This window comes from Pseudochaenichthys georgianus, chromosome 16 (genome assembly GCF_902827115.2).
Source record: "Pseudochaenichthys georgianus chromosome 16, fPseGeo1.2, whole genome shotgun sequence".
NCBI lineage: Eukaryota > Metazoa > Chordata > Actinopteri > Perciformes > Channichthyidae > Pseudochaenichthys > Pseudochaenichthys georgianus.
The window spans coordinates 33,639,762-33,665,848 of NC_047518.2; the positions used below are offsets into that span (position 1 = coordinate 33,639,762).

Here is a 26,087-nt window from a genome sequence, read left to right on the forward strand (position 1 = left end):
CTAGGATTAGTATATGTTGTTCTGAAATAGTTAAAGTGTTAGTTGTTGTACTTCAAGAAGAAGAAGAAGAAGAAGAAGAAGAAGAAGAAGAAGAAGAAGAAGAAGAAGAAGAAGAAGAAGAAGAAGAAGAAGAAGAAGAAGAAGAAGAAGAAGAAGAAGAAGAAGAAGAAGAAGAAGAAGGAGGACCTTTATTGATCGTATATGTTTTTATATAATTGTTTGGCACAGGACTCAGAGTAGGCCTACCAGTACAAGTACCAGAGTGAAGTAAAAGTCCTGCAATCAAAAATATAACTCAAGTAAAAGTAGAAACGTATTAACATCAACCTATACTTAAAGTACCAACAATAAAAGTACTCATTATGCAGATTGGCCAATTTCAGAAAATTATAAATTACATCTTTTTGTATGATGTATTAGTGTTATCAAAGCTAGTTAAAGGTGGGGTATGTAATTTATTTCAGAAACACTTTGTTATATTGCATGGAATGCTCTATACATTACATATACAATCTCGTGCTCTCATTGGTCAGGTGCGCGTTCTTGTGTGTGTTGGAGGGGGGGCTCTAGTGGCATATTTTTTCCGGTTGTGTATTTTCAAATTCTAGCGCACTCGAGCTGGTTCCTCCACAATTACAGTCTATGAAAATTACCTACCCCACCTTTAAGGTGCAGCTAAGTACTTTGCACAGAGTAGCTTGTGTATTTTACACTTTAGTGAAATTAAACTGTTATTTAAGTACATTTCACATCATTAAGGTACCTTATGGTACTAAATACATGTAGGCTAGTGGAGTAAAAAGTACACACATTTACCTTTGTATTGTAGTGGGGGTATAAGTACAAAGTATCAACACATTGACATACTTAAGTAAAGTACAAGTCCCTCACAATTGCAAGTAAGTAGCCTACAGTACTTCAGTAAATCTACACCACTGGAGGAGGGACAACATGGCTCCACTCTCCCCTCCTGTTTGCACACCTCCCCAAACAGGTATGAGCTGTGACGTCGGCAAGGTGACACCCACCGCCTCTCTTCTGTTGCCGCTCCGGTGTGCTGCGACCATAGACTGTATAGCGACGCGCCTCAGACCAGCTCCAGCAGAGATTTGTATGTAAGAAACTTTACTTAACTCTCACATGTGTTTTTTGTGTGTGACTTGGCATCGTTTTGAGGCAAACATGAACATTTCTTCCTCGCGTATCGGACTTTAAACTTCTCTCAGCGCGTGAAAAACCCGGGTCCAGGGGTGAAAGCTAACGTACGATTTTCAAACATACTTATTGTGTCTGGCTAAATGTTTGTTTGTGCCGTAAAAAGATAACTCAACGGCGTCCAATGATTATTATATTCAGGAAACACTCACTGCTCCGCTTTCACACCGTGGCGTTACTTTCGCATTGAACCGCTGCACTTCAGTCTCTTAAAATAGAATCAGATATATGATAGTTGAACTGTTTTCCACTGGATGATGAAACGTTTTCCCCTGGGAACATGTCTCGTGCTGTTGTATTTAGGCAGTCAAAGGTCGAGTATGGTGGCTATATGTATCCCATTTATGGGTTAAGTTCACGGTGTCCTTAAGAAAACGCATATTAACATCATATGGGGGTGGTGTTTACGGTTTTCCCATTCTAACACATAATCATGTTAAGTTCACGCCACATAATTGTTTTATTTAGTCCTAATTAAATGGTTCTAAAATGATAGTCTGTATGTTTTCTGGGTTTAAAATGATTCATGGAAGTCTAGTTTCTGACTTGTGAGCGGGGGAAAGGTTCATGGAGAGACTGACTGTTGAAGAGAGAGTTCCATTCATCGACTGGATTTACTGTCAGCGTGGCTCAAGGTCGACGTGTCCCGCCCTGTGGGCAGCTACAGTAAACACCAGCAGATGAGCTGCAATAAAGTGAACAAAACCCCAGACAGGGAAGAGATACAACTCAATCAAAATCAAAAGCAAAAGGCAGACACAATATCTCAAACAGGGTGGATTATATGGCTCTATCAAACTTTATATGACCGGTTTCTATGGAAACAGAGCTGGAAAATGAATAATTTCCATAAAAGTCATTGCCAGCTGTTAGGCTAACATTAGGAAAAATAAGAAAATAATCTTTCTCTCCTATAATCTCCTAAGAGGTCACAAGATCAGTCTGTGGGTCTTCTTTCTGACTTTGTAATAACATACTCACCCCTTTTCTGGTTTCCTCTGATATAATGAACATAATTGAAAACAATAAACAACAGGTCATGCTGAGAAATTGCTTTGGTATCACAAATAATTTGTGTAATTTAAAGAATGAAAACTTTTCCTCTGGTTTCTAAAAAGTGTTTTTTGCCTTTACTGATTGTTTAATTTGAGTAATTTAGGAGTCCTAAAGAGGTTACATATGCAGTATTCTTCTAATCTCATTGTGGATAAAACTGTATAGTGTACAGCTAAGCAGATGGCTCTGTGAGGTGCTCATGATTCAGGTTAGGAATCACTTCTTTTGAATGCATCCCGGTTTTTTTTCTGCTTTGATTTACAGAGAATTTCCAACATCTATCGGGACAACAGTGTCCACGATGTCCTCCAGAGGTAAACATGAATTTTGCCGAATGTGTGGCGGAGCTCTCAAGGGAAACCAAAGGCGGTGGCTGTTTGGGGGATTGAATAAGAAGGTTGGCCCGCCTCAGACCCCCACAGAGTCTCTGAGGGGAGGCAGTCTGTCCCGGTCCTCGCAGAGCAGCCCCTGGGGTGAGTCTGGAGAATAAGGAAATAAAGCAAACTACCATGCATAAATGTCACTCGTTATAGCATTATCAATTCAAATGCAAATGCAGATGTCATCTAGCTAGTGACAACTTGGGAAAGTAATACAATGTACACAAATAATAAATGTTCTCCTCAATAGTGGAAATAAAATGTTGCCTTAAACTGTAGAAAAACTTAATTTTTCTCTTCACAGGCAGCATGTTATCTCTGGGTTCCTCCATGTCTCTCTCCAAGTCCCAGTTATCCCTGAACTCCCCGTCCAAAGGGATGGATCTGCTCTCCGTGTTGACCCACATTCTGGGGCAGTGTGTACCACGCGGCTACGGGCAGGAGGAGTTTGTGTGTGGCAAATGCATGTGCGTCCTGGAGCGGGTGTTCAAATTCGACACAGTGATATCCAGGGTGAGGGTGCTTTCGTCCGAGAGGCTCCAGAAGCTGATGCAGGAGAGGGACAAGATCAGACAGTGGGTGCGCCAATGCTACTACCAGAGAAACCCACGGGACCTCCAGAGCCAGGGCAGCACCAGCGAGGAGGACGGAGATGGGGAGAAGGAGGGCTACAGGGAGATGCTCAAAGAGAATATGGCACTCTCAGAGTACGAGTGCTGGTCCGAGAAGTGGGACACATGCCCGTATTTTATAAGAACGGGTAAAAGATGCAGAAAGGGCAAAGGGTGTGAAGGCTGTGATTCTTTACGGGTGTCCGACTCGGATTATGAGTCTGTTTGTGGGGTTCCTCGCCGTCTGCCTTTCCAACCCTTCTCCCCGCTGGCGTTGTCACGGGACAAATCTCAGAGCATGCCCCTCCACTGGCAGAGGATGTCAACCTGCAGCTCCAGCCCCTCTTCCCTGGCAGTGTCCACTCTGTCCTTACAGGCGTCTTCTCGCACAGCGTCCATTCAGTCTCTGGACTCTCTTGATTGCAACGATCCATTTGACTCACCGGGAGTTCAGTCGACTAACTTTGTGCTGAAAGAGCTGAGAAGTATCGAGGGGAAGCCGGTCAGTTCTCCATCGGGGAGTAAGATCCCCGTTCTGGGCAGGAAGTGCTCGGGTAAAGCTGGAGAGATGGCGTCACCCTCAGTGAACAAGGTGCTGATCTTTGGGAGTGTGGAGAACGGAGTGGAGGACATGGATGCAGAGGACGGGGATATCCTATCAGAGCTGAGGGAAGAGTTCATGCCTCTTCATGGAAAGGTGAGTGTTTTTCATTAGCATGCCTTAGACTTAAAGTGTACAATAACCACCGTCTGAAAATAAGGGTGCACCTATAAACTGAGTTTGAGGGGCAAAATATTTCGAAATGTTAATAGAAAATATTATAAAAATAAACCAAGTGAAGTGCATTTTTAAGTCCCAAATCTAGAACACGATGCAGATAATCAAGTCTCTTATTTATTCCATCCATGATTAAAACATTTCCAATGTTATCTTTGAGAATGATCCGTATACTGATGCATTTCATTTACAAAGGCTATTCAAATCTAAATAAAAGCCAAATGTTTAGAACCGTTTCCTGCTTGCTCTCAAACACACATATGATGACACACTTGAAATGGCAATATTATGCTTTTTACTCGTGTTAGCACAAGGTGGCGATTACTGTAAGTTGGGCTTTTTTGAAATATAAACCGCAACTGGCAAGTGACTGCCAAATGACCCGATTTTCCAAACGGTAGGGACAAAAGATAAGTCCCAAATATTGGTTTTAAAATCCTCCGCAACTTTTTTTTTATAATAAAGAACTCTATCCAGATGCTGTGCCTGCATTCAATATTGACACAGTGTGTATCAATAGATCAATCCGGGAGCAAGTGAGGTCAGTCCAGCAGTCCCAACAAGACTCAAATAACACTTGTTTTTTAACTTGATAATACCATGACCCATGTTTACCATGAAACCATTTGTGATTCCAGAGCACCTCTGGGAGGGTTCACCACGCTGCCAAACACCTGCGAGGCCAGCTGGACCAAGCGCTGTCCCACATCAGGACCCTGGAGGCCGAGCTGAAACATGGGAGGAGCAAACCAACTGAAGTTAATGGGGCGGAGGACTGGGCACCTGTGAGCATTCCCTTTGTTCTCCCACAGTCCTTATTTGAGATGAGCATATGTCTAGAGACGTTTCAGTAGTTAATTTGGAACGTGTGTTTATTCCCTCTCTTGTCAACCAGTTAGCTTAGCTTAGCTTAAAGACTGCAAACAGCAAGTCTGACTCTGTTTAAAAAAGAACAAAATATACGTACCCACACATGTAATTAATTACTTAATAAAAGGCACACTATTTTAAGTCTATCGGATAACATTAGTATCAGGTGTCCAATTTAAACGTGCTATTCTCTTTTTTCCTGGTCATAGTAGCCATCGTGTAAGTGTGACACTTTAAAAACTGTTTTGTCATGGATAAAACAAAAATCAAACATGATCATAATTTACAGTCATTGCCATGCTAATCTAAACTAATGGGCTGCTAGTTATATCTTCATTTTTAATTAAATCTTATGACAGTGGTGTCAATTATCATCTGACTCGGCAAGAAAGCGTAAAGTTTTACCCAAAAGTTTGAACTGCTCCCTCATACAATTCAAAGTTTATCAATATATGAAATATGGGTGAAAAACAAATGAATCTCTTAACTCGATGATTATCTTAAACTGAGATGCATATAGGTTGAGAGGTCTTGGACATTGTGATATAAAAAGCCTTTAAAGCAAACGGTTGTTATTTTAACCTGTTTTTGGACGCAAGAAAAACAGGTTGAGTGACAGTGCAACAATTCTCAGCAGCTCCTGCGTCACATGTCCAAACAGCTCCATAACCCACTGTGTGAATGTTGACTGAGCACAAATCGAATGCATGAAAGGAATGGAGGGTGGATGTACTGTGTGTTTGTGTCTGTTGAAGGGTGTGTCAGCATTTCCTCACTTAACGGTGGAGATAAAGACAAACACACAAACACACTCGAACAGCCTCTCGCAGGAATCCTCCCCGACCGGTAGAGTTTGCCCAGGGCTTAGTAGTGTTATCCTAGAGAATATCATTAAGAAGCGCCTTAGCTGCTTCGAGTTCACATGACTTGATCTCTGCTTTTCATGTGAACACAATGTTCCTCATTCTCAGAGTTGAATATAAAAAAAATAATTTATGAGAAATATGTAGAAGTGGCAGCAGGTTTAAACATGAACAGTGCTCAGTGTAAGAGCAAATCTGTCAATGGATTTATGAATCAAAGTATATTACCATCACATTTAAAGACTGTAAAAGCCAGAGAAAAAAACATAACCTGATAACTTTGTTGTAAATTATAGCCTGCTGCTGAGCTATTAACCTCATTGGCAGGTTAGTTCTACTGAACTGAATGTGACAGCTGAGTCTAACAATAGGCTGAACAGAGTACTGACCTGGAGTCTGTATCAGCACTACACTGTTGTCTGCATTGTAGGGCATTCACGTACAGTTGTATGCACTGAAGTGCACTAACAGCCACTGCTTATCTTAGGGAAATAATGTGAAAGAACCACATAATTGAATCGGCAAAAGGATTTGTGAATTCCTATCAAACATGCATTGAGTATTTGTAAAGGAGAAAAGTATCAATGCATATTTACATTATAAATTCATCTGTTATCTTTAAATCAATAAATAGTGATGGTGAAAATGTAACATTGCATGTCCAAGAACAAAAGGCAGCAAGAGACAAATAGCTTTTCACCAGCCAAAACATCAACGCCTCATGAGTCTGTTTGTGTGTCGCCATGGCGAAATGTGCTCCTGGAGACCCTTGCTGTAGTGGGAACCAACACACAATCTGTTCAGTTGTTTATAGTTTTGTCTTTCTAGTCTTACGTTAAAGAAAATATAAAATATTAGGGGTTTTGGGCCATTTGATGGACAAAACAAGGCACTTGATGATATTTTGAAAGGCATTTGTCACCGTATTCTGTTGTTTTGAATAATTGTTAGTTGCTAGACCTAAACCCAAGCCATAGATTCTGGCCCCAGCCCTATTCTTGAAACTTGAATTTGACTTTTTGTTAATTGTTGTCCTCTTCCCTTCAGTTGGTCCATGACAAGGATGGCAGCTCCCTGCTGCAGAGCCTCGGCCTCTCGCTGCACAGCCGGGAGCGTCTGATCCAGGTGGGTGAGGTGATCAGGGGGGACAGGAGTCAGTCATGCACACAGCCGTGGGATCTTCTGCCGCTGCCCGAGCTTTGGCTCTAAGCTCACAGGAATGTTGTTTGTCTGTGTAGTCCCCCTACGCCCTTAAAGTGTCAGTGCCAGAGCTGCAGTCCCGTTGTCTGCTCGTACATAGTGCCAGTGACACTGACGTGTGTTTGCTGCTTTTATCTTTAGCTACTGATTAACAGCAGGGGTTTTATTGTAAATCACTCTGGATGAACGTTATAACTAAACGGCCGTATAGTGAAAAGAAACACCACAGACTAACTTATCTGAAAGGTTGCTTTAATGGAATACAGCCTATTAAAGATTACAAATAAGTGACAGTGTAACAAAGTCCCTTTTGGACTTTTACCTTGGGTTTTGTTCTGTGCCACACTGATAACATGTAATGTAAACAACTCTGTACTTACTGTTTCCGTGGTGAGATTTAGATGAGAATATCACGGCCACACTCATAGTCTGGTAAATGTGAAGCCACAGACGGCAACTTGTTAGCTTAGCATAAAGATCAGAAACCTGGGGAAACAGCTGCCTGGCTCTGTTTAAACACAGCAAAAACTCAATATGGCCTGTTAATTATTGAGCTGGAAGGCACAGTTTACTCTGCACGAAGCTTTGCTAGCTGTGCCCCATGTTTTTGTGCTTAAATTAACTAACCAGTAAAGTCATACTTATACATACAGATATGCAAGTTAAATCAACTTGCTCAACGTGCTTTTACCAATAAAACAAATAAGGACATTACCACCTTCCAACAATTTATTTTAAAATAGGCAAAACGCTTTTAGGTGTTTTACGAACATGCTTGCAACTAGCTTAGAATAATACAGTGATACATCAGCTGTTTATATGCAGTGAACATTGAGTTACATAAAACCTGGTCCCCTAAATCCTTATGTCAAAACAAATGTCACCAACATTTTCAGGAGGATTTAGTCTTGTGATTTTGAACAGATTTTGAGTTACTGGTTGAGTAGATAAGTGATGCATTTGTCTGTCTAATGGAGCTGCAGATGTATGACTGCACTCCCTGATGTTTGCATGTGTATCAGCGTTGCTCTGGCCTCTACAGTATGTGAACACTTGGCTCGGGTTATTCATTTATTTTTTGGGGGAAACCTTTGTATTACAGTTTCCCCCTAACTGTGCTGTCAGATGAATGTGTTTGGCACTAAGCAGGCAGATGTGTCCTCTGCTACAGGAGTGTATGGGTCTGATCAGAAGGCTGTGTCTGGAGGAGGGAGGAAGTGCGGAGCTAGCCAACAAGCTGGCTGAAAATCTGAAAGAAACTACATCTGCCGACAAGGTTAGTGCTGACACTGTCCTTTTCCATCCTCATTATTGACTTGTTTTTTTTCTGTCTGCTTATGATGACATTTGACCCACTTAATGAAGCAAAGCAGATAGACTCAATGCTGCTGTCCCTGGAGGCTTCTGTATTAGCAGAGCAGATCTTGTGGTTCCTGCGTGTGCTTTTACCTGAGGCCTGCAGGAAGTGTTACCAGTCAAGTAGCAGCATGTCAGTTATTACCTCAGGCTCTGTGGAAAAAATAAGGCTGATGTTTCACTTTTATTTTAAGTTAACTCCATTTCTACATTGAATCTCACAAAATGAACATATTGTTTTTGATTGCAGATTTTAACTTGAAGTCAAACTTGCATTGATGTTGAATGAATTGAATGATTAAGATCATTTGAAAGTATTGTTACATACAGCTGGGAATCACTGAAAACGACAACATATTCTTTTCCATATGCTGGCAACTGGCTTCTAATCACACTTTCGTCTTTGGCTGGTATGATGGTAAAATGGGTATTGGATTGAATTCTAAAAAAGGTCTCTAAAAGTCTTGAATGTAACCTTGTAGAAAGCCTGGTCTGGAAGTTAACCTTAACTATACGTAAAGCAGGAGTTAGTTTGTCAAAACATAAATGCTACACCTCCTCCCGCACCACTTTGTGTTAACCAGGAAGTAAGATGCTCAAAGTCATGTTTGATGCTTTGTGATCTGTAGGCTGCCCTGCAGACTTTGAGGTTGGAAGTGACCGAGAAGGAGAAGAGCATGGAGAAAGAGATCGAGGCACTCAGGAAGGCTGGAAGAGACCGAGAGAAAGACCTCGACATGCTCAACACCGTGCTGCAGTGCAACCAGGATATCATCAATGTAGGAACATGTACTGTGTACACACACACACACACACACACACACACACACACACACACACACACACACACACACACACACACACACACACACACACACACACACACACACACACACACACACTCACACACACACCACACACACACACACACACACACACACACACACACACACACACACACACACACACCAGAAACCAGAAACCAGGGATGGAATTGGCTTTATTGATGTTAAGACCACACACAGTGTGTTATTTAGAGTACCCAGCCCCAGTAGGTACTGTATACATTTTACTCTGTCCCCTGTGCTGTTAACCTTGCGTGTACTTTAAGTGTTATTAAGAAAGACCTTCATTTTGTCCCCACTGCAGGACCTGCGAGTGGCTCTGGGGGAGAAGGAGCGACTGCTGATGGAGGTGGAGAAAGAGAGGGAGGTATGGAGACAGAGGGATCGAGCCCTCGCTACTGTCCTGCAGGAGAAGGACGCTCTCATCCAGGAGCTGGAGAGCTGTCGCAAAGATACACAGGTAATAAACAACAATGTCATTTCTGTTGGGGGTAGCGTCTTGGCTTCTTTACTTTTCAAAGCATTTAACATCTTCCACAGTAAGACCAAGTTGCAGAGCTTGCATTGTCTCTGTAATATTGAATAAGGAAACGTTTACTCACAACATTTCCCCCTGTCCTGCTCTGTGATTGGTCAGGGGTTGGCAGTGGACAGAGAGGGAAATGGCGCCACCTTGTGCAAGGAGGTTGAACAACTCACCACAGCCCTGCAGGAGTACCAGGCCATGGTGCAGGTGAGACATTAGCATGAGGAAAGGATTATATAGCAATGATAAATGGGGGGAAACAAAAAAGCGTCCTACATATTGACCTTTTTCCAAAAAGAGAACACATCTTGTTACACTTTTTTTTCACACTTGAATTTACACAAAATAGGATTTCATTTGTTTTTGTTTTTAACTCAAGGCCATGATTGCAAGGTATGATAAAAACATATTTGGTCATTCAATAAATAATTGTCAAAAATTATATGTTTACATTTTGGGTAATTCATTCATTGTTTCAGTCATTTCTCAAGCAAAAAGTGGGACATTATTAATAATTATAATATTATCAGACACCAGCGTCTCAAAAGAAAACATTTGGTGTTTATTCTTTAAAAAATGTTTTTGGTCAAATAGAAATCACTACAATAGTCATATTGAGCTCTTGGAAGTTGGGTGGACATTGTTTGACGACACACAACACGGCAAACATCAAATCTCAGGGTCTCTAATTATTAGTTTTTGTCTTCACCAGAACCAGCAGCAGAGCCACAGTCAGACGGTGTCCTCCCTGTCAGAGCAACTCAAAGACACCCGGCAGGCGCTGAGGGAGAAAGAGAAGGAGAAGAAGGAGGCGGACAGAGTGTGGCAGAACAGCAGAGAGGACCGAGAGAGAGAGGAGAGGAAGCTGAGGGACAGTCTGGAGAAGAGAGACAAACTCATAGAGGTGCGGTGCAGGAGTGTGATGCTGATTGATCTTCCATGTTAGTCTACAACCAGTGTTTTATATACTGTAGATCCACGGAGCCAAATCTTCACCAAATAAGTCCCACACGCACATTCTTCAGAAAATATCATCAATTATATTAATTGTTTACAAAAAAACACATTCCTTCAATAAAAACATTAAACAATTCCAACGTCAGGCAGGATTTTGGTGTTAGATATTCAATTTTATGGTCGGATGACTTTTTATACATGCAAAATCATACCAATAAAAAGGTAGAAGCTAGAAAACGAATGTTATCGGCAGCCTCTGTCCAGGCTTATTGACAGGGGTGCACATCACTTTGTTACCCTGGTTCTCAAAAGAGCACCTGGAGATGTTGCTTGGTGCGGATCCTTAAAATGAAATAAACCGGACCTTTTGAGGGGTTCTTGACTTTATGAACGGGGGGAGGTGCGCTAGTGAGCACGCAGCAGGGTTATTACTGTGCGGAGCGCATAAAGCAGACCCTTCACGCGAGGGGTAGAGCGAGGGATCGCAAATGCCGCCGTGCTCGTGGACGGATTAAAACAGTTAAACCTAAAAAGCTCGCAAATTATACTTTGGCGGCCGTTAATATACCTGGGTGGCCCGCCCAAGTAAAGTCTGTGTGGAAACCCTGCTATCTTATCAGTTCTTATGCAACTCGCAAATATCTCTCTCTTTTCTATCTCTCTCTTCTCTTTTCTCTCGCTCTCTCTCAATGTTGATGCGCAAATGCGCCTTTTTCAAATGATCCGGTGCTCTTTTTTGGCGCACCTGTTATGTGCAGCCCTGATTATTGAGAAGGTTATGCTATAGTAATGTAGGGAATAAAAAAACAAAAGTGGGTCAACAAAAGAGTAAAGTGCAACAATTCAAGTATTAGTCTGTGATAAACATTTTCTTATTATCATTAAATCAACTCGAAAAGAAAAAGCTCCTGCACAAAAACCTGTCTTGTGTGAAATGTGTGATAATCTGAGCTTTATTATGAACAACTGTGACCGAGACCTTTACGTTTTCTTCCATGTAGCAAATCCTGGTGGATGCTGAGGAGCGGGACCATCTGTTCAGAGAGCTGCAGCAGAACCTGCAGAACAAACCTCTGACCGGCATCAAACACACACTGTGATAGCCAACGACTACTGTACCGACGAGATACTTTTGCACTTTCTGCACCACCTTTCTGCCTCTTCAGCATATTTATCGTGGTGTACATCACATGTATTTATATTAAGCTCTTTATGTTTTTGAGGTTCGCCAACCTGCCTTGTTTTGGTAACTTTCCTCTATCACTACCTGCCTGACTCTCTGGAGTGAATCAGTCATTTCAGACTTTAGAGAGTCTGTTGTTTTCAGTAAGGAGACATGTCAAGCTTTTCATTGCTGGATATTTAATACTTGATTTTATAAAAACACCTGATTACTGTGTTTGGTTAAGTTTTGAATGTAAGATGGGTCTAATGGTCAGGAAGGCATTATAATTGCACGCTTTGGGATTGCTGTTGCAAACATTTCTGAACAGTTTGATTGTAACTGAGATGTAAGAGAGTCATGTGATGAACTTTCATGTTATCCTTTTGGAAAGGAGTGGGTAAAATATTGCTTTAAATCTGAATTAGCCTTTCTATGCAATCTTTATTGTGTTTGTGTTGTCACCATTATGGTACATAACTCTACTTTTTTTTGTTTACAGTGCAAGGTTAGAACTAAGAGGGGAATACTTGGGACCAAAATAATATTTTTGAATTGCTTTAATTGTAGCTTTTAAAGCCGTTGAATCTTTTTCTTTTTGAACATTTCAGAATTGTCTTCAATATTTACCTATGTTAATATATTGTTGGTCTAGGACTTATTACTGGAATGATCTTCTGTCTTTTAGCTCAAGAGAATTAAAAGCTCTGATCCAAATAACCTTTGTCTACAGATGCTGTTATTCATGCATGCTTGGTGATGCTGCTGGTTTCTGAAGTGTTGTTCCACATTCTGTATTCACATTTTCTTCATGTTCTGTTATGTGTTAGTTGCTATAGAAAAACAAGACTCTAGGTCTAGGATAAGGCTCATAAATGTAAGGCTTTTTTTTCATTAATCTGCAGATTCATTTGATAATGGGTGTATTTCTAAATGTCTTTCTTTTTTTCATCTATTTATAAATATAATATTGGCATCTTAAGTCGTCCATAACTATTCATAGTTGCTGAATTAAATGGTAAATTGATTAAAATGCAGATTATCAGTCGTTTAGCTTTGACCTGCTGTTTCGTGCCGAAGTGCAGCCTGGGAGTCGTAGTTAACTTCCTACTACTTCGAAGTTTGCATCTTTGACTTTCCCTCCAAACCAGAAACTGCTGTTGATCTTTTTAGTGCTGATGATTCAGTTTCATGTTGATCCAACCTGTCGATGTGCTTTATCTCCGAGTGGTTACATTGTCAGCGGGGAGTCGGGGACTGTTAAAGCCAGTGTTGAATGACACGGCCCCCTGTCTTCTCCTCACGGTCCAATCACTTAATGGCTTTGCGTTTCTATAGTTACTTGAGGAACTGTTGCTATGGAACTCATTCTTCAACACGTCACACAAAGTTTCTCTCACTGTGGACAGGTTTATCTTTTTCAGGAAAGTTACAGCTGGTGGTAAACCCTTTGTTTTAAAGCAGAGAATATGCAGGTCCAGTCGGTGCCGCTCGGTTCGGTCACCATCGGACCGGAGTCTTGGCGCGAAGGGACGCTCCTCTGCATCCAGCGGGCGGAGCGCCTGGTTCGGCAGACTCGTGCCGGGCGGTCCGGTACCAGTAGCCGGCCTCGGAGCTGCAGCGCCTCCGCCGGTTTGAGCCCAAAGCACACAGACTGCACAGCGGAAACAGATAAGATCACAGCGGAGGAATGCAGAGGGAGTCTTGACTGCAACAATAAGATGTCGAGGCCTCAAACTACAGGAGCAGGGGTGAGAAAACACAGGCGTGCAGAGAGACGTGATTGCTGCTCGGTTTGTTTAGATAGACATTCACTTATTGTTTAGAGAGACATTCACTTATTTGACACTCACAAGAAACAACATTTAGTGTAGCCTATACTGAACATTGATTATCCAGCACCCAACAGACCCACACTAACTTCTTATGGGCTATAAACTGGCATAGTGGTATGCAAAGTATAAGTAGCCTATAGCAGGCCTAGGTATCTAGACATACCAATGAACTCTTACAAGTAATATTCCTGCAACAAAAACTCTACAAAAGTAGCCTAAAAGTAATCAGAAATACTTTAAGCATACTTGAAAACACTATCCAAACAAAAATAAGTATTTATCATAGAGAATTATCCATTCAGAGTGTTACATTATGAAATACAATATATTACATTATTGTACTACAGTTACTACAGATGGATTATATTAACATAATCTAGTAAATAATTTATATCATATTTTAGAGGCTGATATGTTTTACAAATTAAAAGTAAAATGGAAATACTCAAGTGATACTCCTTCACTCAGACCTTTTAGAAATTGTAAACCATCTTTCTTCTTCAGTTCCCCAGAGGCTTCCAGAGAGGGACAGTGGCCCCGTTCCCACCAACCAGCTTGCGTGAGCAGTGTGCGGGGGCCAGCGTGGCGGTGGCCGGGGAGTACATGCGCAGGGTGCGGGAGGTGGAGGGTCAGCTGCGCAGGCAGGCCGGCAGGGGGACGCAGGAGGGCCTCAGGCTGGAGAGGGAGAGGGGGCACCTGGAGAGGATGCTGCACAGCCTCAGGGCCGATCTGACTGTCAACAGGAGGAGCTCAGAGGGGAGGACCAGGAGGCCGTCCACTGCTGAGACTGTGAGTTTACTCTCTCTCCTGCACTTTGTTTTTGTTCTTGAGGCCATAGATTCAGCCATACCCAGATAATCTGTGAGGAAATCACTAAATCAACAATCCCTTCAGGGCTGCTGTTATGTTTTGTTCAGACCTTCCTGTTGAAACAAAGTTTCTGCTTAGGGATCAGCAGGGGTATTCACTCGAGTGCAGACTCAATTTGCACTTTAATATTTAGATTTTTGGTCTAAACCACCTTTAGATTAGGATGTTGAGTTTCTCTGAGGACAAACAGATCATTTTGGTTTGGTTTATTTGCTGCACAGGAAGTGTTGAGTGGATTTCACCAACAGAAACATAATAATAATATATTTTATTTCTATAGCGCTTTTCTTGAACCCAAAGACGCTTTAAACATGCACATAATAGTTCTGAAACAAGATGTTTTAATCCCACGCACCTATTCACTTTACTCTTATCCTATTAACACAATGTACCGCACGTATAAAACAATTAAAAACCCTCTCAGTAATGTCAACAAAATATGGCACATTCTCAAACGTGTTGCAAGTGATCCCAGAGACTACATATATCTCATTACGTTTTATTGCAACTGTAAAGAGAGGAGATGTGTTGTGTGACCGGCCTGCTCTGTTGCAGGAGAGAGACGGTGCTGATTACTTGTTGTTGTGTGAGAGAAGAGAGCTGGCCCAGCTGAAACATGATCTCGAGGCAGCGCTGAGAGACACACTGACCCAGCTTCAGGTGATTTACAACGTCACTGTTCTGTCTTCATTGGTTGACTCGTTTTCCTTTCCACCCCCCAACACACTCACTCTGTCTTTCTTTCTTTTCTACTTGCCCTTCCATGTGATTTACTGGCATGAGTGGAGGAAGAAAGACAACACTGCCAAAGCCTTCATGCACCAATAATTTTTTAACTGAGATTAAATTATGCAAATGCACAGTCAAATCTCATAGCATTAGTTTAAATGATTCATATTCCCAAGACCTCATCATTTTGTTAAGAAAATAAAAGTTTTAAACATTATTTAAAAAAGAGATGGAACTGGGAAATGTATGTTCTACTCGGAAGCCAAACCCTTCTTTAGTTTGACATGTAGAGAAATCATAATGGCTTAATTACCGGTAATCACACAAATCAACTGACTTGAAAATCAGCTTCTCTAATGGTTTCCCACTGGTATATCACAGTTTAGGACCTTCATCGAAATCTTACAATCATATTTGTTCTAGAGCTAAAACTATTAGTTGGTTTAATAATGTATAGCCAATCAATAGAAACATGTGATGATGACTGATTAATAATTTCAGTAACTTTTTGAAGAAAAACTCAGAAAAAAAGAACGTTTGAGTCTGTTTTAGTTGTAGACAAGACATATGGAGATGTCCCCTTTGGCTTTAAGGAAATGTGGTGGACATAATCAGCAGATATATACAGTTAGTGATGGTATAAACGGTTGGTTGCAGATGTGATGTGTCCTTATAATGTCCCCCTGTGTGTCTTCCAGGTCCTGGGTCAGAGTGGCAGGCGGCTGCTGGACTGTGCCAGTGAGAGGTTTCGTGTCCTGGAGCTGCTGCCTCTCAGCGGCTCTGCTGCACACGGCAGCGCTGCTCAGATGTTCAAAAAAACAGACCCCCTCGGCCCCTTTACACCAGGTACTCTCAAGACGAAACTGTTACCTTCATTTTATTCAATGAATTGCTTGTGTAATTTTAGTAGCTATCGATTATAATGTTTACAACGCACAGGTTACTACTTTATACAAATATACATTATATCTCCAACATAGAATTCATACTAATACATACTCTCATCACTAACCTTCACTACCCTTAAGAAGATCAGATAACATTACATTGCATTTAGCTGACGCTTTTATCCAAAGCGACTTACAATAAGTGCGTTCGACCAACAAAATACAAACTTGAAGAAAACAGAATCATATAAGTACATCAGGTTTCATAGAGCAAAAACATTTCAAGTGCTACTCAACTGGCTTTAGGTAAGCCAGTCCTTTATTAGTATATAAGTGCTTTGTTAATAGTTCTATCGCTCGAAGTGGAGTCGAAAGAGATGAGTTTTCAGTCTGCGCCGGATGGTGTGTAAGCTGTCTGCTGTCCTGATGTCAATGGGGAGCTCATTCCACCATTTTGGAGCCAGGATAGCAAACCCACATGTTTTTTCTGAAGGGAACTTGGGTCCCCTTCGCAGCGAGGGTGCAGCGAGCCGTTTTGTTGATGCAAAGCGGAGTGCACGTGCTGGGGTGTACGGTTTAACCATGTCCTGGATGTAGGAAGGGCCATATCCATTCGCAGCATGGTACGCAAGTACCATTGTCTTGAAGTGGATTCTAGCAGTTACCGGAAGCCAGTGGCGGGAGCGGAGGAGCGGCGTGGTGTGGGAGAATTTAGGAAGGTTGAAGACCAGACGAGCCGCTGCATTCTGGATGAGCTGCAGGTCGGATGGCACATGCAGGTAGACCAGCCAGGAGGGAGTTGCAGTAGTCTAGGCGTGAGAAGACGAGAGCCTGGACCAGAACCTGCGTCGCTTTCTGGGTCAGCTGGGGACGTATCTTCCTGATGTTGTAAAGCGTGTATCTGCAGCAGCGGGTTGTAGCAGCGATGTTTGCAGTGAAGGACAGGTTGTTATCTAGGATCACGCCCAGATTCCTTGCAGTCTGAGTCGGGGAAACAACAGAGGTGCCTGATGTTGATAGTCAGGTCAAGAGTGGGACAATCTTTTCCCGGAAGGAAAAGCAGTTCAGTCCTGTCAAGGTTGAGCTTGAGGTGATGAGCAGACATCCACTGAGAGATGTCAGCTAGACAAGCAGAGATGCGTGCAACGACCTGGGTCTCTGAGCGGGTAAAGGACAGAATTAATTGGGTGTCGTCTGCGTAGCAGTGGTATGAAAAACCATGCGGGCTAATGACAGATCCGAGCGAGTTTGTGTACAAGGAGAAGAGGAGGGGACCAAGAACAGAGCCCTGAGGGACCCCTGTAGTTAATTGACAAGGGTCGGACTCCGACCCTCTCCAAGTTACCCTGTAGGTGCGGTCTTTGAGGTATGAGGTGAGGAGGGAAAGTGCAGAGCCTGAAACTCCAAGTTCTTGGAGAGTGCAAAGGAGGATCTGATGATTCACCGTGTCGAATGCAACAGACAGGTCCAACAGGATGATGACAGAGGAGAGGGAGGCTGCTTTAGCTGTGTGCAGTTCTTCAGTGACAGCAAGGAGGGCAGTTTCTGTGGAGTGACCTGCCTTGAAACCAGACTGGTGCGGATCCAGAAGGTTGTTCTGATGGAGATAACACGAGAGTTGTTTAAAGACAGCGCGTTCATGTGTTTTAGACAGGAACGGGAGGAGAGAGACAGGCCCGTAGTTTATAACATCAGACGGGTCGAGAGTGGGTTTCTTTAGGAGAGGGTTTACTCTCGCCTCCTTGAGACTGTTTGGAAAGTGACCAGAAGTTAGAGAAGTGTTGATGAAACGGGTGAGAAAAGGTAGAATATCAGGAGCGATAGTCTGAAGGAGGTTTGAAGGGATAGGGTCCAGAGGACAGGTGGTAGGGCGGGCAGAGGTAATGAGGGTAAGAACCTCACTTAGAGAGAGAGGGGAAAAGGAGGTCAGTGTGTGGGTGAAAGGAGGGTCTGGTGACCCAGCGGTGAGTAAAGGTGAGTCAGAAAAAGAACAGCGAATATCATCAACCTTTTTTTCAAAGTGGTTAACAAAGTCGCTTGACAGAAGTGAGGAGGGGGAAGGGGCTTTGGGAAGGTCCAGGAGGGAGGAGAAGATGGAAAATAGTTTTTTGGGATTGGAATAGGAAGATTGGATCTTATCTTGAAAGAAAGTGCTTTTTGCCTGAGAGATCGAAGCAGAGAAAGAGGAGAGGAGAGCCTGATAGGTTAGGAGGTCGTCATGGTGTTTGGATTTCCACCGTTTCCGCTCTGCTGCCCGAAGGATGGTTCTATTAGCACGCAGTGCGTCATTTAGCCAGGGAGCAGGAGGGGACTGACGAGCCTGCCGAGATGTGAGAGGACAGAGAGGGTGAGAGAGTAGAGAGGAGAGTTTCTGCAGCAGAGTTTGGAGGCAGCAATTGGAACGAGTCAGAGGAAGGGAGGGCTGAGAGCACCGATGAGGCAAAGGTAGAGGGGGAGAGGGAACGAAGGTTACGGCGGACAGGTGCAGGATGAGTAGAGATTAGTTTGTTATGTTTGGAAAGGGGTAGAGAGAATGAAATGAAGAAGTGATCGGAGGTGTGGAGCGGGTTTACAGAGAGGTTAGAAGTTGCGCAGTTCCTTGAGAATATGAGATCAAGGACATTGCCAGCTTTATGAGTTGGTGGGGATGGAGACAGTGAGAAAGCAAAGGCGGTTAACAGAGATGTTAGTTCGTCTATCTTCCCTGTCTGGAGGTTGAAGTCTCCGAGAAGTACAGCGGGAGGGCCAGTTTCAGGGATGTGTGAGAGGAGATTATCCAATTCCTCCAAGAAGTCCCCCAAGGCGCCTGGTGGACGGTAGAGAACAACAATGGTTAATTGTATAGGATGGGTTACTGTGACGGCATGGAATTCAAAGGTGGAAGGAGCAAAGTTAGGTAGCTTGAAGAGGGAAAAGCTCCATTTGGGAGAGAGCAGGAGACCAGTGCCACCTCCTCTGCCAGTGGGTCTGGGTGTATGGGAGAAGGAATATGCTGTGGAGAGAGCTGCTGGGGTGGATGTGTTGGATGGAGTAATCCACGTCTCAGTGAGAGCAAGGAAATCCAGAGACTGCAGGGAAGCGTAGCCAGAGATGAAGTCAGCCTTAGGAACAGCTGACTGGCAGTTCCACAGGCCCCCTGAAACTAGATGTTGGATGTCAGTGGAGCAGATAAGGAAGTAAGATTTAAGTAGCACATTTTTAAAACAAAGTTGAAAAAAACAAACATACCTACACAGTTATATACACACATACAAATACAGAAGACACCTTTCTGATTTGTTTTGCAGAATGTAAACAGGTCTTAGAGTCGTCAACTTTGACAGTCAACCAGTCACAGCTACTGAGGGAAAAGATCAGAAAGATGCTCAGCAGCGCCATCACCAGGCAGAAAGCTGTTCATCGCAACGTCAATGATGGCCTGGTGAAGAAAGTTGCTGAGACAATCAGTCTAGAGGTAAATACAAATACAGCATGCTAGACATCCTTGCATGCAATACCCACATGACTTGATGTCATTGATTGTCATTTGGTTTTGTTTTTCGCAGCAAAACCTGACTTTGATGCATGCAGCCACCAGGCAGGCCGTGTTTCGAAAGCAGAGGGAAATTAACTGTATCCGTCAGAGCTACGGCAGAGTGCAGGTTAGTGAGTGTTGATGTAGAACGGAGTTTTTATATTGTAGTTATTGGGAGTTAGAAACAATGTGCACATGGTGATGTTTTCTCTGTGTTTTTCTGTGTACAGGGTCCAGAGTACAGCGGTGACATCCTGACCAGAGAGAAACTCAACAGGCCTCTGGTGCAGGTTTATCAGAGGCACCCAGGGACACAGTTACCTGAGGCTGCTCAACTCATACAGGTGTTTACTCCTTCCAAAATATGTATCAATATATGTTCAAATACAATCACAAACGATGGTGACAGAAACCTCGCCACCTCCTTCTTAATCATACTTTATAAAAGGGTTCGGCTTTGTTAAATCCTAAATCAAGTATCAATGCGTTTTCGATTAGAGATACAGCATTTCACATTATATTTAAGGAAATATCTTTGAGACATTTAAAGGCATCACTTTGAGAAAATAGGATGCACATGTTCCCCATTCTCAGCCATTTTATAGACTAAATTATGATTTGATTAAATAAGGACATGATAATCTTATTAAGCAATAATGAAAATGATGCATTAGCTAAAAGACACAAAGAAAATTCATGAGTTTCAGGGCAACTGCCAGGATAATGCTGGTCAGAAACGGACTTTGAGTCATGAAGACCTGCAACAGGTTTCGTGGTTTAAGATGATAAAACATTCAATAACAATAAATATTTAAGATGATAAAATATTCAATAACAATCCATATTCATAAGTTCAGCTTCAGTTGATTTTTTTATTTAAAGATGTTTGAAGTTTCATAAAGTATTTTGTATCAAGTCACTATAACGCATTGTTGGTTGCAAAAATAAACAAGTTAACTTGCACTCGTTCGCAGAAATCTATCTGTACGACTAGCCTCAACCAAAACGAAACCAGGACTTGCCCTATAATTCTGCCTCAACACATTATTAGATATAAGGCTAACCAACAAATAACCACAAATACCACTGACCTGACTACATGCAATAACAGCAAAAAAGGTTAATCCTTCCACTGCATCTAGTTAGACGTTGTCTTCCATATGAGATAGCAGGAGCTCCTCTCCTCATGTGGGAGAAAACCAATATGCTGCCAGACGTTCACACCATTTTAACAAAAAGCATTCAGTGCACTCACCTCCCCTTTTGTTGCCTGCTGCTGTGACTAAAACAAACCCAACTAAATGTGCTTCCTGTGTGTTTGTCAGGGCAGTGCGGTGCTGAGTAGATGTCTGCAGTCCTCTGAGAGGGAGCTGGCCCGGCTGCAGCGCTCCTGTCTGCAGCTGCTGGACGACCAGCACGGCAAGAGAGCCGCAGCACAGGTGGACGCAGCCGTCATCCGCATGAGGCGACAGCAGGTCGACAAGCGAGCCATGCCCTCTGCCCTCCAGCAGGGGGCGTGCAGAAAGCAACTTCCTATGTTTCAGTAGGGCTGCAGCAGACAGAGAGGTGATGCTTGTAGTGTGTTAGAAATAGGGAGCAACCATTGTGAAAAAAGTTATAGCATGAGCAACATGTTGGGACACACATGGGATGGAAGTGTATGAACGCTGTCACATAGTCTTGTATAATTGTGTTTAATTTTCTTGGCGCAACAATGTTAAACTACTGAAATTTGATTAAAATGTAAAAAAGGGTTACAAGAAACAAAACAATGTGTGAGACTATTTTGTTGACAATGATACCATATGCAACTGAATAAAGCCAAGCCAAATGCAGTAAAGTATTATCAAATCCCTTCTCACAATAATGCAGGGCTTAGAGAAACAAGGATTGCCTTTTGCCCAAGATGCCAAATCAGGCCGGTAAATCCCGAAACTCACTTGCCCAATTGTTGATGTTGGAGGTAATGAAGGTGTGGACCATCTTGTTACCATTTCATCTCTGTTGAGATGCGCAGTACAAATCGAGTGGAGGTTAAAGACAAATACTACCAAACTATTTAGTATGCATTCTGCAGTAAGCTAGCCAGCATCCTTTGATGACCCAAAATCCTTTGCACAGCTGATATGAGACCAAAAGGATCAATGCGCAAATCATACAAACAAACTGTGTGTCTCGATACCATGCTTGTTAGGGCAGCTGCATTCATGCTGACGTTAATTCACTTTTGTTATCAATAGCTTAGTTGGATGGTGGTAGAAGATTTCTAGTAAAAAAACACATTGATGTTCAACCCAGTGGGCCTTTATGTGACCGACATGATTTTAATGTTCCTGATGTAGCAGACTCCAGCCAGCTGTTACTTCAGTGTTAAAAGAATGCAACCATTTTACGGTAACAATTTTATCCAATTCTGTTATCTTTACTGCAATAACAAAACCATGATAGGAACAATACACAGCTGCAAGTATCCAAACCGGAGATATTTGAGTATCTAATATGATTATGTGGCTTAATGTTCTCACTCTTATTATTATTATACTAAACTATTGTAGTTTATTTAAAGATAGAAACTGACAAACTGTGTTTTGTGAACAGCTTTAAGGACTGAATAAAAAATATGTTCTAAAAAGTTAAACAGCTGTTGCTGTCTGCTGCTCAGATGTACAGTCATGGGACTGCAGGTCACTTGACAGCCTTCCCACCAAACTCAACGTCTTTCATTAAGAAATAAGACATGATTTAATATACCTGCCATGTTTTACTACACATGTCTCGTCATCCTGTACAAAAACAAGACATGAGTGGAGATGTTTTTCAAGTTTTCAACCTAGACAAGACTGAGTTTCCTCACAAAGCCCTATTGATTCTGTTAAATCTGAATGGGGCTATTCTCTGCAGCACTGTGAAAGCATGGCTGTCACCGGGAAGCTAACAGCCTAATGAAATCATATGTATTGGGGTGTGGAGTTCTTGGAGTTAACAAACTGAATATCAGGAGAAGCAGGAAAACATTTACCCAGATCTGGACTGGTGGAGGAAGCTGAGGAAGCACGTATAAAGTTGATTGGAAATTGACTATAAGTCGTAAAGACGTAGGCTGCAACAAGTTTCTCGTGTTCAGGGGGCAGATTGCTGGTTTGTTGTTGAAAATAAAAAGAAAGAGACAACGATAAGAGCTGAAGCATCAAGCTGCCAGCACATTTTCTCTCTGTGAGACAGAAACAGTCAGTGATGTCGAAGCTGGTTTGCTCTCTGCTTCTCCTTTACTCTCTTCCAGCAGTGGGTAAGTGAACAACATAGTGTGTGTTTGTGTGTGCATGAATGCAAAATAGGTGTGATTTTTGCAACCGAATTACCTCCATGCAATAGCTGCAAATAACGATTTTTTTTTCATGCAGTGATTAATCTGTTAAATATTGTTTGAATCAACTTATTGTCTATGGTCTAACATGTTATATAAAAGTGCATCACCGTTTCATAGGACCAACGGTGATATCTTCAAATTCGTTGTTTTTACCTGACTAACAGTAAAAAAACTCAAAGATATTCAACTTACTGTAACATATGACAAGGAAAACTGGCAAATCCTAACGTTTGAGAAGCTGAACAAGCAAAAGTTTGGCATGTTGGCTTATAAAGGACAACACTTTATTAATTATCAAAACAGGGTCAGTTCGTCAACAAATTGTTAAGCTAATATACATCTTTATTGTTAATTTCATCTTATTTATTATTTGATTTACTTTAGAAATGACCATTGCAAAAGTAATAACCACTATTTCTTATGATATAATAATAATACATTTGGTCTCATCAATTGCAAAATGTTAACACTTGAGGATTTCAATTCATAGCTATGGGTCACGCAGTTTGTCAATGTCAGCATGTGTTGCTCATAATGGTGTACCTGCAGCTCCCATGCAAAACTAAGCTCTATATAGACATGTTGTGGTTTTAAGCATGTCTGTCCTTTCAGTTCCCCTCTTCTGTTACACCTGTGTGTTTCCCGCCATCTCACCTCTGGACTGCATCAAATTTCCTCTCAAGTGTCCGCCCGAACAGGTCTGCCTATCCAGCAGAGCGGTGGGTGAGAAAGGTGAGGAGTCGCCTCAAGTCACTAAACATTATTTAAATTATTCAAAACTGAGAACAAGAACTGAGAAAGGCAGCACAGAGGGATGTGTGTCTGTGTAGTTTATTTTGAACTCATGATTTTCAGGAGACTTCCTTGTGGTGTTGTATGAGAAGAGCTGTGTCCTGCCCTCCCTGTGTGGAGCCAAGGGAGAGAAACACACCATGGGACTCAACTTCACCTTCACCAATGAATGCTGCAACACACACCTGTGCAACGGAGCCGAGGCACCTGCGACCCGCTACTGGACTGGCACAATACTCACACTTCTCATGTCATACTCAGTTTGGTGAATAGAACAACATGTGGCAGAGAACTAGCTTAACACATGAAGCGGCATTGCCTTTTTCTGAAGGGACACCTTTTGAGTAAAAAGAATGACTCCTGACACATGTTAAGTGATGTATTATATTGATATGTCATATTGTAATCAATACATAATAACACACAATAACAGTGCAGAACGCAATAACTGCAGAAAATCTGTGTAAAATGAGCGATTTCGATGATTATGTCCTGTGAATGTTTCATCAGATATAAGTTTTCCTGTTATTTTAAAAGGAACTTTTAATCTTATTCTTCTATTTTATTTAACAATCAAACAAACATAAACGTTGTTTTGTTTTTTTAAAGAACTTGCTGACGCCCAGGTTGTAACCCCCTGCTCTAAAGGACTGTCATTGAACACAACTTCCTTTGAATAAATATGAAATGAAAAACACAATTATGTTTGTCTTATAATTGCTAACTCAAGACGTACCTGGGATGAGTTTAACATGTTTAACTTCCCATGTTTTAATATTTTCAGATTGTGATAAAACAGAGGGTTTTGCAATTTGTGTGTAAATATGTACTCTTTGTATTAGATTCTCCACTAAATGGGGAAGACATTCCATCAAAAAGGCCACACATGCAGTGGTAGCATTAGCACAATTCAGAGTAAAGAAACATAATTGCTCTAAACAACACATCCTCACTCCCAGGTCGGCCTATGTTGACGTTATGTCAAGTCCCCTGCCGGCTTTTTCCAACGCAAGGGGGGGGGCCTTAGCGTCCATTTTCAACGCAAGGGGGGGGCCTTAGCGTCCATTTTCAACGCAAGGGGGGGGCCCTTAGCGTCCATTTTCAGCTTTCCGGGATGTCCATGTGCTTCTATGGACGCTCATGGAAGCACGGCATTCGTTTGTGTCAACTGCCCTTAAAGGCAATGAAGACACTACACTACCCAGAATCCCCAGCTATCGTTTGGACTACACCATGTGCTCTGTTTGACAAACCCCGTGATAGTCCTCAAGCTCTGTCATTGGAGAGTGTGCTCCGAGGGTTACCGAGCCTCGAACAGCACTTGAAATGGGATGGAACCACGGCAGACTGTTCAAAACTGGATTTGAACGGGTCCACCGCGTCCCGTCCCCCCCCACCCCGTCCCCAGAACTACACATGCTGGCTATTCTGTTTCGCAACATGTTCTCTATGGCACGTCTCTACTGGGAGTTGTAGTTTTAAAAGACGTTTTCGTATTTCCCATAATAATAAGTTGCCAGTATTAAACTGTGTACATCCCTGGAGGTTTAGGGGACAGGAAACACTCACATTTAAAACATATAATTAATAAATGGGTGAAAATTGCTGGTGCCCATAATGGGCAGTATTAATATATATACCCACACGCCAGCTAAGGTCAGAAGAGCTTTATTTAACAGCTGGACTTATGTTTGTGACCCCTCCTGTTGTTAATTGATAACATTACATTACACTACATTAATTGATAAGCCTGAAACATGCACTTGTCAAGGTTCAGAGGCACATTTTGCAAATATGGCATAGCCATCGATCAGCTTAAGATAAGATATACTTTATTGATCCCAAGTTGGAACATTTGCGTTACATCAGCATGTGTAACAGTTAAATATGCAGTGGTGTTTATTTGAAAATCATTTAGTATAATCACACAAATTCTGTGTTTTATATTTAACAATTCTGTGTTCTTTATTTATTGATTGTTCAATACCTGACAAGGCCGGAGATGAAATATCTGCATACATCATAAGAGTATAATACATTATGTATAATATCAGTTAAAATAAGTGCTTCAACATAGTTAACATTGCTGGAGGTATGCACACATATTGATAGATGTCTTGTAATGCACTGTTGAGGAACCTGCGACCCAAGTTTTTCATTCAGTGCAGAACTACACCATACCTATATGATATGTCAATAAACCTTAGAACATCTTGAAATCTTGAACGGGATGTGCAAAATAGTCATTATATACAGTCTTTAATTAACTATTAG

General features: G+C 42.0%; 3 protein-coding genes across 4 annotated transcripts; all 3 read left to right on the plus strand.

Moving 5' to 3' along the window:
* The first annotated feature begins 966 nt into the window (after positions 1-966).
* LOC117461279 (uncharacterized) lies at positions 967-12,705 on the plus strand. Its single transcript, XM_034103097.2, has 11 exons — positions 967-1,115; positions 2,536-2,744; positions 2,956-3,959; positions 4,679-4,825; positions 6,821-6,898; positions 8,145-8,249; positions 8,959-9,108; positions 9,479-9,634; positions 9,812-9,907; positions 10,413-10,604; positions 11,659-12,705. The coding sequence occupies exons 1-11, from the start codon at positions 997-999 to the stop codon at positions 11,755-11,757; spliced, it is 2,355 nt and encodes a 784-aa protein (XP_033958988.1). The 5' UTR covers positions 967-996; the 3' UTR covers positions 11,758-12,705.
* A 441-nt stretch (positions 12,706-13,146) lies between these two features.
* On the plus strand, positions 13,147-21,428 carry tektl1 (tektin like 1). Of its 2 annotated transcripts, none has more exons than XM_034103002.1 (8): positions 13,147-13,570; positions 14,159-14,443; positions 15,080-15,184; positions 15,952-16,099; positions 19,428-19,594; positions 19,686-19,781; positions 19,885-19,998; positions 20,980-21,428. In XM_034103002.1, exons 1-8 carry the CDS (start codon positions 13,289-13,291, stop codon positions 21,199-21,201), a joined length of 1,419 nt encoding a protein of 472 aa, XP_033958893.1. In that variant the 5' UTR covers positions 13,147-13,288; the 3' UTR covers positions 21,202-21,428. The 2 variants fall into 2 exon arrangements, with proteins under 2 accessions (XP_033958893.1, XP_033958894.1); XM_034103003.1 differs by having other exon boundaries at positions 20,985-21,087.
* A 1,248-nt stretch (positions 21,429-22,676) lies between these two features.
* LOC117461600 (sperm acrosome membrane-associated protein 4-like) lies at positions 22,677-24,312 on the plus strand. The gene is made up of 3 exons (XM_034103539.1): positions 22,677-22,940; positions 23,634-23,753; positions 23,877-24,312. The coding sequence occupies exons 1-3, from the start codon at positions 22,889-22,891 to the stop codon at positions 24,080-24,082; spliced, it is 378 nt and encodes a 125-aa protein (XP_033959430.1). The 5' UTR covers positions 22,677-22,888; the 3' UTR covers positions 24,083-24,312.
* Positions 24,313-26,087: the final 1,775 nt, after the last annotated feature.